The sequence below is a fragment of the Natrix helvetica genome, assembly GCF_964273705.1.
Source record: "Natrix helvetica genome assembly, chromosome: 13".
NCBI classification, from domain to species: domain Eukaryota; kingdom Metazoa; phylum Chordata; class Lepidosauria; order Squamata; family Natricidae; genus Natrix; species Natrix helvetica.
Genome location: NC_138557.1, coordinates 7140926 through 7155113, shown reverse-complemented (window position 1 = coordinate 7155113; position 14188 = coordinate 7140926). Strand labels below are relative to the sequence as shown.

The window sequence follows — 14188 nt, the reverse complement described above, 5'->3', positions numbered from 1 at the left end:
CGGCACATACAGGGTGAAGAATATAGAAATGAAACCAGGAAAAAATCCCTGCCTAGAGTATTCTTTAGCAAAAAAATGTATTTGCCACATTTGAAACAAAAGTACCCCCGAAAACTCCCTCCTAATATGATCTTGTTAGTTGCAAAGTCATGTCTGATCCTTGGACAACGTTCCTCCAGGCTTTCCTGTCCTCTGGAGTACAATTAAGCTCATGCTGACTGCTTCGGTGACTCCATCCAGCCACCTCCTCTGTCGTCCCCTTCTTCTTTTGCCCTTAATCTTTCCCAGCATGAGGCTCTTCTCCAGGGAGTCCTTCCTTCTCATTAGGTGGCCAAAGTCTTTGAGTTTCCTCTTCAGGATCTGGCCTTCTAAAGAGCAGTCAGGGTTGACCTCCTCTAGGACTGACCGGTTGGATGGCCTTGCAGTCCAAGGGACTCAATGCAGGAGTCTTCTCCAGCACCCTAGTTCAAAGGCCTCCATTCTTTGGCGCTCAGCCTTCCTTATGGACCAACCTTCAAAGCCATACATTGCAATTTCTGTGCACTGAAGACATTAAAAACAAATTTATCAGGGTTTCTTCAAAGCGCTGCTGGTCCCTTTAAGGGGAAAGGGTTTTTCCTGTATAATTTACTTCATCTTCTTACCTCCACACTCTTACCTGGGTTTGTCTGGGCTGCACTGAAAAAGTGAGTGGAAATATCTTTCTTAGAAAGCTTGAAATGAATTTGTCCTCAAAATTGCAGTGTTCTTCTGTTTTTGTCAACAAGCAGTCTTTAAGTGCGGAGTAACAGCTACCCCATTGGTCTCCTCTGAAGACTAGCGTTGGACAGAAAAAGATGAACAAGCCATGGTTGGCTTTAATTGTGTTTGTCTGAATAATCTCCATGCAATTAATCTAGAAGGTGCTTTCTCTTGATCCCTCTCAAGAACCAGATTAATACCAGCTATTAAAGTAATTAATAGTATTTAATAAGAACTACTTTATTAATTTAATATGAATAGTAATTAATATTAGATTATTAATAAAGTAATAACTGGCTAAGTAATAAAGTAATAAGTGGCTAAGATGCTGAGCTTGTCGATCAGAAAGGTTGGCAGTTCGGCAGTTCGAATCCCTAGCGCTGCATAACGGAGTGAGCTCCCGTTACTTCTCCCAGCTTCTGCCAACCTAGCAGTTCAAAGCACGTAAAAAATGCAAATAGAAAAATAGGAACCACCTTCGGTGGGAAGGTAAGAGATTTCCGTGTGCCTTCAGCGTTTAGTCATTCCGACCACATGACCACGGAGACATCTTCGGACAGCCCTGGCTCTTCGGCTTTGAAGCAAAGATGAGCATGGCCCTCTAGAGTAAGGAACGACTAGCACTTATGTGCAAGGAAACCACTGAGCCACCATATCCCTATTTTCCAGGCTTAATGGTTTCCAAATTCTCTGGATTTGCCAGGTGAAAATGTTGTTTTGCATCAGGAGGCTTTCGATATAAAGAAGTGGGCATGCAAACTTAAGCCTGTAGGCCAGCTTCTACTTAGCCCTGACACTGTGTTTTTCATGACTGTGAGATCTGCAGACAGGTAAACCATTAGCATTGGGTGGAGAATGACTTCCCCATCTGGAATTAACTGGGGTTGCTAGTAAGCAGATGGATAAGAACAGCCATGCACCCCATTTCCTCTCTAGGGCTTTCTTAAGGCGAGTAAGATCTCCAGCCGGTGTCTCTCGTCCTCCTTTCAGGACTCATTGAAACAACTTCTTGAGATGTTTCCTTCTTCTTCTTCTCGGGAGCCCCAAAATATCACCCCAGGCTGTGTGCCCTTTGAAAGCTATTTCTCCTGCTCGGGAATCACAGGTAAGTTCTGGAAAGCAAACCCAATGCAATAAACCAGAGCACTCAGAATCACAAGGGAGGGCTTATCATTGAAATGACTCCCTGAATAGGAAGTTGCTAGCAACCTGCGGCTCCAGAGCCACATGCGGCTCTTTGACCCCTCTCTTGCAGCTCCCTGCCAACGCGGTCCCATGACCTACTCTCCGCCATGAGACACTGGCCTGACCCACAGTCACGTGACCTGTGCTCCGCCCCGAGAAGGTTTGAGCCTCTCTGCAGAGCCAAGCGGCTGAAGCGCCCCAAGCGTTTTCTCCGCACTGCCTGCCACCAGCTGCTTTTTGCGATTCCGCGTCCCTTGCGGGCAGCTCAGCACCAGCTGCGGTCCCCTTCGTGTTGGCTCCAGAAGGAGAAAAAGGGAGAAAGAGAGAGAGAAATGAGAAAATGATGGAGGGAGGGAAAGAGAGAAGGGGGGGAACGTATTTCCCACAGAAAACACCAGGAGTCACAAAACCTGGATGGGTGTGGCTGGGGTGTGTGCCATGTGACTGGATGGGAGTGATGTTGAGTTGGCCACGCCCACCCACGTTTTGTGGCTCCTGGTGTTTTCTGTGTTTGCCACGAATCCCCAGTGCTACTGTGCAGAATCTTGCCACCTGCGCTGTCCTTATGGACTGTTCATCCTTAAGCAGCCACTGAAGATAGGTAGCATCGGAACAGGCCAGGATACCTAGCCGATATTGGCAGAATGTGGTTTTTCTTAACCTCTGTCTAAGGAGCCTCTGACCCACAGTCTTCACCTCTCCTGAGCCGCAGGGAGAGACTTTTTCTGTCCTTCAATCCCCTTCAAGAAACCCATATTGATGGATTTAAAATAGGTATATAAGTATTTCTCTCTGCAGAGGTTCTAAAATGCTTCACTGCCTTATAGACCTGCAGATAGATGATAGATAGATAGATGATAGAGATAGATAGATGATAGAGATAGATAGATGATAGATGATAGATAGACAGATAGATGATAGATAGATAGATAGATAGATAGATAGATAGATAGATAGATAGATGATAGATAGATAGATGATAGATAGATAGATAGATGATAGATAGATAGATGATAGATAGATAGATAGATAGATAGATAGATAGATAGATGATAGATAGATGATAGATAGATAGATAGATAGATAGATAGATGATAGATAGATAGATAGATAGATAGATAGATGATAGATAGATAGATAGATAGATAGATGATAGATAGATGATAGATAGATAGATAGATAGATAGATAGATAGATGATAGATAGATAGATAGATAGATGATAGAGATAGATAGATGATAGAGATAGATAGATGATAGATGATAGATAGACAGATAGATGATAGATAGATAGATGATAGATAGATAGATAGATAGATAGATAGATAGATAGATGATAGATAGATAGATAGATAGATAGATAGATGATAGATAGATAGATAGATAGATAGATAGATAGATAGATAGATGATAGATAGATAGATAGATAGATAGATAGAAGATAGATAGATAGATAGAAGATAGATAGATAGATAGATAGATAGATAGATAGATAGATAGATATGCTTAGGTAGGTAGATATTGCTGAGCTTCACAGAAGGCCCTAAGGGCTATCTAATTCAAAAGCTTACCACAGTCTCTCTTACTTGCAGACCTAAAAACTCCAAAATTAACAACAGAGAAGCCCCAGGTAGAGGCCATGTATTTCGGCGATCCCTTGCCAGGAGCATCAACTGGAGTCAACGTGCTGAACATGTAAGCGACATCATCAGCCTCCTCCACTTCCCTTGTTCCCATCTCTGGAGGTTGAAATAACGGAGGATGTAGGGAGATGTCACCTAGGGGAGGGTGATGCTTTTTGCATGCATAACGTCCTAACTGGAGTTCCTTCCATCTCCAGAGAAGACGGAGAACGCTCTTTGTCAAATGCTGGAGAGCTGCTTGGTCACTTACTCATTGGGATTGACCACTGTGTTTTAACTACAGCTTGTTATAAACAATGGTGGTGAACAAGGGCAGGATTCAGCCGGTTCAGGCAAACCGGGTGCTAATTTTTACAACTGGTTCACCAAAACCAGTAGTTGCAAGGACTGGCTGGCCCCACCCATCCTGCCCCCTCCCCCCCCCAGGAGTCTCCACGCGGCCTGTTTTGGATGCCAGGGTAAATGCGAAGGCTTTTGGAGGGCGAAAAATGGGCCTCCTGGAAGTTTCGGAAGTCCGTAAACCGGACCGTTTTTGGCCTCCAGAAGGCTCAAGGAAAGCCTCAGGAGCCTGGGGAGGGCAAAAATGCTCCCTTCCGCCATGGTGCAGGAGGCCAGCTAGGCCACGCCTACCCAGCAACTGGGCAGAGTACCGGTTGCTATAAGTTTTGGATCCCACCCCTGGTGGTGAACCTCAACCAGAGAAGCTTGAGAGAAAACGACAGATTCTAGTTGAGGACAAAAGTTCTTTCTCTTCGTTGACCCAGGTTTACCCAGCCAAGAGTCAGTCAGATACGCCAGAGAAGAGTACCAAGAAAGATCCGTCGGACTCCAAAGAATACACTCGTCTTGGAAGTGGTAAAGCTCTTTAAACCACCTGGAGCGTCCCGTCACTTCTCCAATAGTTGAGGGGAATGACCTACCTACTTCCCTTCAACTTTCATTTTAGGATTTTCTGGTTGGATGTAATCTAGTCTAAAAACCGACTTGAGATGAGGTATTTTGAGAGCCAGGATTTGAGACAACTTGTTTTAAATAAAATACAGCCAGAATTCGAGGTTGCATAATAGGATTATCTGCACAAACCTTGCTTTGCACGCATTCCGTGGGAAATAACGTAGAATGTCTTGGTTTCACTCCAGGTTTATAGCTCTTCTCCTCAGTTTCAACTACATTTGACAGGTCAGTTTTTCCCCTTTCTTTGAAGATCGAAGAGATGTTTTGTAGCTAGCAAGAAATGACCTAGTGTCAACTCGCAAACCATCCCTGGCCTGCTCTCGAGTTGCCGTAGGCAAAGAGGGGGGGGGGGAGACATTAAGGAACAGCACAGCAGCCACAACCAGAAACACATTCCATGTATACCTTTCTCAAGGCTGTATCCCAGGTTATCTGCAACAGCCGGAGGGGGGGTGATCTCTACAGCCCGTGAAAGTGCTCTGTTGGAGAATGCGATTTATGACACACCCTGGGGGGAGGGGGGGAAACAAGGTCATAATTGGGCCATAAATTACGTGGAGTCAGAGCTGGCTTCACTTCGGTAGGTGCCGACATGTTGCTCCTAATAAATAACTAGATTTCTTTTGAAGCCTGGCTCGAGGCTCATGATTTAATTAGGGCATCCATCTGAACCCTGACACCTAGCAGTTTGTAGAGCATGAAGTTTGCTGTCGCAAGTCAAAGATGTTCTGCTTTTTGAGGTGTCTTGAACTCCAAGATCTCCTGCGCCGAAGATCTCGCTTACAGGAGACTCTTATGCAAAACACCAGTTCGAGTTTGAATCTTCAGCCTTGTTTCACTGGTATTTTCTGCAGGAAGGGACCCTGGCATTGTCCTCCTTGACGGCTGCGTGGGAAGATGCCTCAACATTCACCATACCTTTCCAGGATAGGTTTTATCAGGTGAGTATCTATGGAGATGGAGGTCTGTTTTTAACAGTACACAAGGCCTCAGCTGGAGAACATTTCTGAAAATGTGCATAGTTGCCATCCGACATTATTCAAAGCAACGTGGATTTGTCTTTCTGTCTTTAGTAGTCCGTTCCCAGCACTTATCTGGTGTAGTTTTCAAGGTGCTGGACTAGAAACCAGGAGATTGTGACTTCTAGACCTAGTTTTAGTGCTTATATCAACACAGATGTATTCCTTTTTTGATAGCTTATTGTCAGGATAATGATTTAAGAGCTGACCAGCTGCTACAATGATGTAAAACTGGGAATGAGTCAACAAGATGTTTGGGCTGATATTACTTTAAGAGCCTGTCATAAGAAGAGGCCCTGTTGCGACGTATCTCTCTCTCTCCGTGTGTACTTCCATGCTGTAATTGCTGATTGCTGTTTGTTTGATTTCTGACTAGAGTACGTGTATGTATATATTATTTGTAGATAAAACCACTATTTAAATCCAAACCTCTGTTTACTGTATTTGCTCCTGGGTTGTCTCACATAGTCACACTGTGCTCACTCTGACGCTTATCTTAAAAAAAAAAACCTTCCAATTTAAAAAAAGATAGAGGAGTTAGTGTGCTCCAAAGCAAAATCTCTAAGGCCTCAACATTCTTGGGCATTTTTGGGACAATAAAATGACTGCTTTATTTAGAATGTTTAATTTGGAAGTAGTCAATCATCCTATTTTCATAATCTCAGTTCAATCATCAGCAATTAGAAATCCTTTGAACTCATGATGAGTTTTTTCTGGGTTGTGTTGGGGGACATAGAGTTAACTGTCCTCTCATTTCAGTTTCCTAACTCTTGTGTCTTTGAGGTTTCGATAAAGCTGAGACCACATCTCCCTGAATTTCTAGAAGAACTGGCCAAAATCTATGAGGTAAGCGCTCTATCACAATTAAATTTGATCTGTGCCAAATTGAATATGATGCAGAACTTCTGTAGAAGGTGGCTAAGGATTCATGAAGGAAGCACCGTCCAGGGACAGGGTATACAGTAGGTCTTCCTATAGGGCCCTGCACACCAGAACAACTAGACACAAGGATAGCTTTTTCCTGCATGCCATCACTCTGCTAAACAACTGATTCCCACAACACTGTCAAATTATTTACTAAGACTGTGTTACTATTATTCTTATCATCCTTCCTAGTACCTATCTCTTCCCACTTATGACTATAACCACGTTGCTTGTATCTTTACAATTTATATTGTTTGTTTCCAGTACAATTTGATAGCTTATTAGTAACCTATGACTATCACTGTTATACCTTATGATTCTTGATTAATGTATTTTATTTTTGTTTATGTACACTGAGAGCTTATGCACTAGACAAATTCCTTGTGTGTCCAACCACACTTGGCCAGTAAAGAATTCTGTTCTGTTCTGTTCTGTTCTGTTCTATTCTATTCTATTCTATTCTATTCTATTCTATTCCATTCCGTATTCCTATCCTATCCTATCCTCCATTCCTATTTCTATTCTATTCTATTCTATTCTATTCTATTCTATTCTATTCTGTATTCCTATCCTATCCTATCCTCTATTCCATTCCATTTCATTCCATTCTATTTCCATTTATATTTTATTCTATTCTGTATTCCTATCCTATCCTATCCTCTGTTCTGTTCTGTTCTGTTCTAATCTTCTCTTCTATTCTATCCTAATCTATCCTATCCTATCCTTATTCCATCTATTCTATTCTATTCTATTCTATCCTATCCTATCCTCTATTCTAATTCCTATTCTTCTTCTCTTCTTTTCTCTTCTCTTCTCTTCTCTTCTCTTCTCTTCTCTTCTCTTCTCTTCTCTTCCTATTCCCATTCCCATTCCCATTCCCATTCCTATTCTATTTATTCTATTCTATTCTGTTAGCAACATCTGCCCATCCTACAGGATGCAGTTAGTTCTGCTCCCACCTTGAAACAGACAGACGAAAGCTAGAAAGTCAATTGAATATTATGAGAGTCAACATAACATTTCATGGGTCCAGGATGCAATGCTCCAACAAGCACCTTGTTGCCCACCCCGAATCAGAGCCTAGCCTAAAACAATCCTTAAAATTGTTTTATAGATCTCTGATAAAGGCAAAAAAGGGTAATCACTTGCCAAAGTATTTTGACTCCAATTCTTCAGCGAACCCTTAAAGGCGGTGAAAAGAGGTTGAGGAAAGACGCATAGCATCTTGGTATCTCTACTGTTAATCGATCATCAGAACCACCTGGTGTCAAAAGAATTACTCAGGATGCTCCACAACCTTCTGAAATCCTTCTCACTATTTCCTCGTAGATCTTTGTGTTCACCACCGCCAAGCAAGATTACGCTGATCAAATGTTGAAGGTCCTCGGGCCACAGAGGAAGCTAATCAGGTGACGAAGGCTTTTGGAACAAATTATGGGGCAAGATAAGACCCGAAGAAGGTTGACTTTCTCGGATGCTCTTCAGCTTTATCTCCCTTACAAATGAAGGCAAATAGATATTGTGGGATCCAATCTGGGTCAGTCAACTGGGACCAGAGGTTTAGTCTTCTGAGCGTTTGGGCTCGTGCTGGAGCCCATCCTCAGGAAACTTCTACCCGCCACCCTCTCTCTCCACAATGTGTGCCTTGGGCTGTTTCATATGTGGTATTTATGTGTGCCTGGCTGTATGTGGTTTTTAGTTGTTAATTGGGGTGTGGATGGCCAGCTATTAAGTTATTGGTTATTGTTCCCTTGTGCTGCCTGTCCTCAGCTCTTAAGTATCTGATAAGCTGGTGGTACATCGGAACAATTGTTGACTGACAAGGTTTCCCAGGCCTTAATCATTTCCCTGGCTATTTTTTGTCCCTACCTAGCCAACAATCTGAGTAGCTGCAAAGTTGAATGTATGTCCTTGTTCATTGAAAGGTGACCCACCAATGAATTTATCTTTCTTTCTTGTTTTTTTTCCCCAAGGCACCAGCTATATCAAGAGGACTGCCTCTGTAGGTATGGTTCCTATGTAAAGGACCTGTCAGTAGTGGAAAGAGATTTAGACAGGACTGTGGCTGTTGCAACTTGCCTGCAAGCGTTTCCCTACCAGGTAATGACCAAGGTGTGGTACTCACCTTGGAAGGAACATGGAAAAGGGAAGATACTGTTCCATAGCAAGCCATCCCATGGATTTCTCTAGCTTGGGGCAAAGTATTTTGACCTGGAATTGTTCCCTGCAGGGTTTCTGGTAGAAGTTTTCTCCATCAACCAGTCTCTGATTGATTGATTGATTGATTGATTGGTTGATTGATTGATTGATATGTCGTGATTAAAGGTGAACATGGATCCCTTGGACTCCATAAAGTGCTTACAAATTGGTGGTTGACAACATTTCAAAAGTCAGGACAAGCTGTTAATAATTTAGAGCAGTGTTTTTCAACTGTGGCGACTTTAAGATGGGTAAAACTTCGACTCCCAGTGCAGGCTGGGAATTCTGGGAGTTGAAATCTCCCATCAGATGTTAGATAACCACTTGTCTGAAGTGGTGTTAGGGTTTCCTGCCTAAGCAGGGGGTTGGACTAGAAGACCTCCAAGATCCCTTCCAACTCTGTCATTCTGTTATCTCAAAACTGCCAAAGTTGAAAAATGCTGGTTTAGAGGAATGAAAAGGTAGAAAGTGTGGATTTGTGATCCTGGGCACAAAGGGAGTTCTGCATTTCTTTTCTTTTTCTTTTTAAGTTGAGGGTGTGAGGTCTTGTTTCTTTTTTTAAAGCTGAACCTGTCTCATTTATGTGGTAGATGTTGTGTTTTTCCTCCTTAAAATGACAAAAGATTGCACCAGTCAGTGGGGGGGGGGGGACAATTGCACTAGTGAAAATCACACTCATTTTCTAAGGGGAATGACGAGAGAAGGAAATTTGGGGGGAAATTTATTTAGACCACAGAATACAGTCAGATTTTTTCTTGTTCTTTAATAGAACGAAGAGCTGATGGATAATGAAATGTTTGTAAGGAAAGAGCCAAGTCCTTCTCCCCTCCCTGCAAACCCCACTACCTTCTAATACTGAAGATGCTACTAGTTGGGTCATGAAACAGAAAACTACTAAGCTCAAAGAGCACCTCCTCCTCCTCTTTCTTCTTCTCTCCTCCTCCTCTTCTTCCCCTCCCCCTCCTCTTCTCCTCTTCCTCCTCCCCCTCCTCTTTTTCTCCTCCTCCTCCTCCCTTCTTCTTCTTCTTCTTCTTCTTCTTCTTCTTCTTCTTCTTCTATTTCCTCCTCCTCCTCCTCTTCTTCTTCTTCTTCTCTCCTCCTCCTCTTCCCCTCCTCCTCCCCTCCTCCCCCTCCTCTTCCTCCTCCTCCTCCTCCTCTTCCTCCTTCTCCTTCTCCCCTTCCCCTCCTCCCCCTCCTCCCCTTCTCTTTCTCCACTCTGCAAAGCCCTTCTAGCACTGATGATGTTAATTGAGCTTGATTTGCTTTCTTGCAGATGTTTCATGACCCAAGTAGAGGGCACCAAGGACCACTCATCTGTCTGCCCAAACATTACAATGTTGAAGTGCTTCTGATTGACGCTTAGCCTCAAATGAATATTCTTGTCTCCTCATAGATGTCCAACGTGATCGTGGTCCCTAAGTGGCTGGGCGATCCTCAAGACAAAGAATTGCTTTACCTTATTCCAGCCCTCCGAACTATTAGTCAGGCAGTAAGTCTTTGTCTCAATCCGATTGATGGAGAAGCCACAGAGCCAAATGAATAAATGCTTAGAGCAGTAAGATTATACACTAAAAAGTTTCCAGCTTTTTAATCGATGCTTCTCAACCTCTTTAATGGAAACTTTAAATGGAATTGGAATTAAACCTGCCAGCTGATGGCTGATCACATCTTTTACTTAAGCGGAACAAAAATGGTTTTCGCTTTAGGCTGTGGTGCCAGGGGTGCATTGCTGGTTACGGAAAGATACGTCTGTTTTTAAAATAGTCTAGTCCAGTGATGGCAAATGTTTTCGTCACCAAGTGCCAAAAAGGTGTAGGTTTCAGAAATCAATCACGGCAGTTTGTGTCCAAAATATTTGACTGCTATCGCAGAGTTTATTTGGCTTTTTAATATAGTTTTTACAAGCAAAGCACAGAGCAACAACACATTGTTTTGGTTCCCTCCCCCATTTCTTCCCCAGTGAATTCAGAAAGCTTATTCAGGCCAAAGTTGACTCATGCCTTTGCTCGGTGAATTAATGGGCTAAAAGATAACCGGCTGTGCATAACCTTTCCCTTATTCCCGCATCTGGTTCTGCTAATTAGGTGAGCTTGTAGGTATCCAAGATAACCAGCTACTGAGATCATGGTAATTTCCTACGCATGTCTTTACATAGCCTTACCTCTCATTCCTACAAAAAGGCAGCACTTTGTGCATGCACGCTTGTCTGGGCCGCGACCGGGAAGAGGAGCTGCCCAGGGGACATACGCTCATCGGAAAAAGAACTTCTGGTTTCATAAAGGCGAATCAGAATATTATAAGATCTGGGGGACAAATTTTATCAATGGTTGGAACAAAAAAAAAAAAAGGAAAGACCCCCAAATAAGCCACGACTTAAGATTTATAGAATGGAGATTAGAATTATGTAGGAAATTATAACAGTGAAAGTGTATAAGATAAAAACAAAGCAACATGGTTGGAGACACGATACTTTTATATTTGTAAATACTGAATAGACCAAATATAGATAAGCAGGGTGGTTATAATATATAACTTCATGTCTTAGTATGTATGGCAAAGACTTTGCCAGGACGGTTACATCGGGTCCAATGTTTTAATTTGTGTTCAATTTAAAAAAACTTTAAAAAAAAGAACTTCTGGTTTCCAGTGCGCACATGCGCACCAGGGCAGCAAGTCTTCTGGTTACTGCCACGCATGCACCAATCAGCTGGCCGCCGCGCAGTCTAGTCTTTTAAAATGAAAGATAGACCAGGGTTAAAGAGCTTAACATGATTTTGCAACCTTCTCTGTAGGCCAGGGATATCTAACCTTGGCAACTTTTAAAACTTGTAGACTTCAACTCCCAGAATTCCCCCAGCCAGCCAAGATGGCTGGCTGGGGGAATTCTGGGAGTTGAAGTCCACAAGTCTTAAATTTGCCAAGCTTGGACACTTCCTACCAGTAATATTTGGAACTGAAATTCCCCTTTCCTTTATTTGTCCGTGTAAGGTTCCAGCAGTTTTCCCCAAGCCACTGAGATGCCAAAGAATGAGACTGGAGACGAGGCTTGCAAAAAGTATCAGCTTTTATTTATGGCCTTAGCAAAATCTGATTAAAACTATATCCAAAACATACAAAGAGATGCACGTAAGGAATAGCCACCTCCTGCAAGAGGGGCTCAGAGTATTATATACATTTTAGGCAGATAGAAACAAAGTTTATCCAGTCAGAGACAAAGATTCGTGACCAACGTGATCTTTAAAGCATTCTTTTGTTCAAGCTCCTGTCTCTGTCTACCTTATCTATGGAGTATCCCTATAGACTTGGGTAGGGGGTGGCTGTCCCCCTTTGCCAAGTTGTTTTTGGGCAGAATGCTTATGAGCCAGGAAAACTCCCTAGTTTGGTTCCTTTATCTATACAGTTTGATATTCCCCTGTAACAATTTTTCCTACTAGCTTTCAAAAATGTGCCAGGCTTTGAAGCCAAGAATAGAAGAGAGATGCAGCAGTGAGATAACATTTAGGCAACAAAAATGGAATGCACAGGTACAGTATAGGTGGTACCTTGCTCAGTAGTAGTAACTGTGAGAGGGATCTTGGAGTCCTAGTGGACAACCATTTAAATAGGAGCCAGCCGTGTGCAGCAGCTGCCAAAAAAGCCAATACAGTTCTAGGCTGCATCAACAGAGGGATAGAATCAAGATCACGTGAAGGGTTAATACCACTTTATAAGGCCTTGGTAAGGCCACACTTGGAATACTGCATTCAGTTTTGGTCGCCACGATGTAGAAAAGATGTGGAGACTCTAGAAAGAGTGCAGAGAAGAGCAACAAAGAGGATTAGGGGACTGGAGGCTAAAACATATGAAGAACGGTTGCAGGAACTGGGCATGTTTAGTTTAAGAGAAAGAAGGACTAGGGGAGACATGATAGCAGAGTTCCAATATCTCAGGGGTTGCCACAAAGAAGAGGGAGTCAAACTATTCTCCAAGGCACCTGAGGGTAGAACAAGAAGCAATGGGTGGAAACTAATCAAGGAGAGAAGCAACTTAGAACTGAGGAGAAATTTCCTGACAGTTACAACAATTAATCAGTGGAACAGAAGTTGCCTCTAGAAGTTGTGAATGCCCCAACACTGGAAGTCTTTAAGAAGATGTTGGATAGCCATCTGTCTGAAACGGTATACGGTTTCCTGCCTAGGCAGGGGGTTGGACTAGAAGACCTCCAAGGTCCCTTCCAACTCTATTATTGTATTGTATTGTATTGTATTGTATTGTATTGTATTGTATTGTATTGTATTGTATTGTATTGTATTGTATTGTAACATTTGCAGTCCGGTATTAAGGTTACAATTTGCTAGGCTAGAAAAACATCTAATTTCTGACAGTATACAGTAATATAAGCAGAAGCAAATACTGATTCATATTGATTCATATACTCCTTCATCCATGTTTACAGGCTGACATTCGCACTGAAATAGAGAGAAAACGTCATGGCAAAGGAAAGGTGGAGCATTAAGGCCCGTTTCCATTAGAAATGTCTTCTTCAGATTTGATCTGGAACCTCCAGGCTTTAAATCACAACGTAGTGTGACTGGATATTTGGGGCCAACAATTCTGGGATATCTGCTTCATTTCTGTTGCCTTCAGATGGATAGAAATTCGGGCACCGAGGAGGAATTGAATCAATCGACACATTTTTTTCTTCTTTTTACCATTTCACGGAAACGATGGATGCTCAAAAATGCTTTTTAAAACTTTTTTGGGTGGAGAGAAAAACCAGTGTCATTCCGTCTACGCACATTTTTCTCCCGTTGGTGATATATGTCGAGGTGTACTTGAAAGAGCATCTTCCAAGTTTCTAGGTTTACTGTATTTTTCGGAGTATAAGAGGCACCCTTTTCCCTCAAAAAAGAGGCTGAAAATCTGGGTGCGTCTTATACACCGAATACAGCATTTTTTTGCCTCCCAAAACCCTGCCCTCTTTGCAAAAATGGCCCTGCATAGCCTTTAGGAGGCTTCCAGAGTGCTCCTGGGGGCTGGGGAGGGCAGAAATGAGTGAGAAATGGGCCAATTTTTGCTCAATTTTGCCCTCCAGCCTCCAGGAGCACTCTACAAGCCTCCTAAAGGCTATGCATGCCCTTTTTTGGATGAAAAACAGGCCCATTTTTGCAAAAAAACTGGCCATTTTTTGCTCATTTTTGGTGAGGCCACCCCCCCCAGGAGCACCCTACAAGCCTCCTAAAGGCTATTCATGCCCTTTTTTTGGGGGGGAAAAAAGGACCCGTATTTGGGAGGTCTGCAGAGTGCAAAAACTTTTTTTAAATTTGCCTCTTCAAAATCTTGTGCGTCTTAGAAAAATACGGTATTTCTTGGCTTCTGCAGATGCACAAATGAGCCAAAAATATATGGTTCCTGAGCCATCAAAATGCTAATTTTTTAAGAGGCTAGGCTTTGCAGAAGAAGTCTTTTTGTCCTCAAATGTTTCCTGTGTGCTTTATTTCTGACATTCTCTTTCCATCCTAAGTGCATTTTCATACACAAGTAA

At 42.6% G+C, this 14188-nt stretch overlaps 1 protein-coding gene across 4 annotated transcripts; it reads left to right on the top strand.

Moving 5' to 3' along the window:
* Positions 1 to 399: 399 nt before the first annotated feature.
* On the top strand, positions 400 to 14188 carry LOC309398756 (CTD small phosphatase-like protein 2). Of its 4 annotated transcripts, none has more exons than XM_081965940.1 (10): positions 405 to 686; positions 1732 to 1846; positions 3518 to 3620; positions 4333 to 4423; positions 5377 to 5463; positions 6301 to 6387; positions 7795 to 7874; positions 8439 to 8565; positions 10058 to 10153; positions 13100 to 14188. In XM_081965940.1, the coding sequence occupies exons 2-10, from the start codon at positions 1756 to 1758 to the stop codon at positions 13157 to 13159; spliced, it is 822 nt and encodes a 273-aa protein (XP_081822066.1). In that variant the 5' UTR covers positions 405 to 686; positions 1732 to 1755; the 3' UTR covers positions 13160 to 14188. The 4 variants fall into 4 exon arrangements, with proteins under 4 accessions (XP_081822069.1, XP_081822066.1, XP_081822068.1 ...); XM_081965942.1 differs by having other exon boundaries at positions 410 to 686; positions 6325 to 6387; XM_081965941.1 differs by lacking the exon at positions 405 to 686 and adding an exon at positions 718 to 952.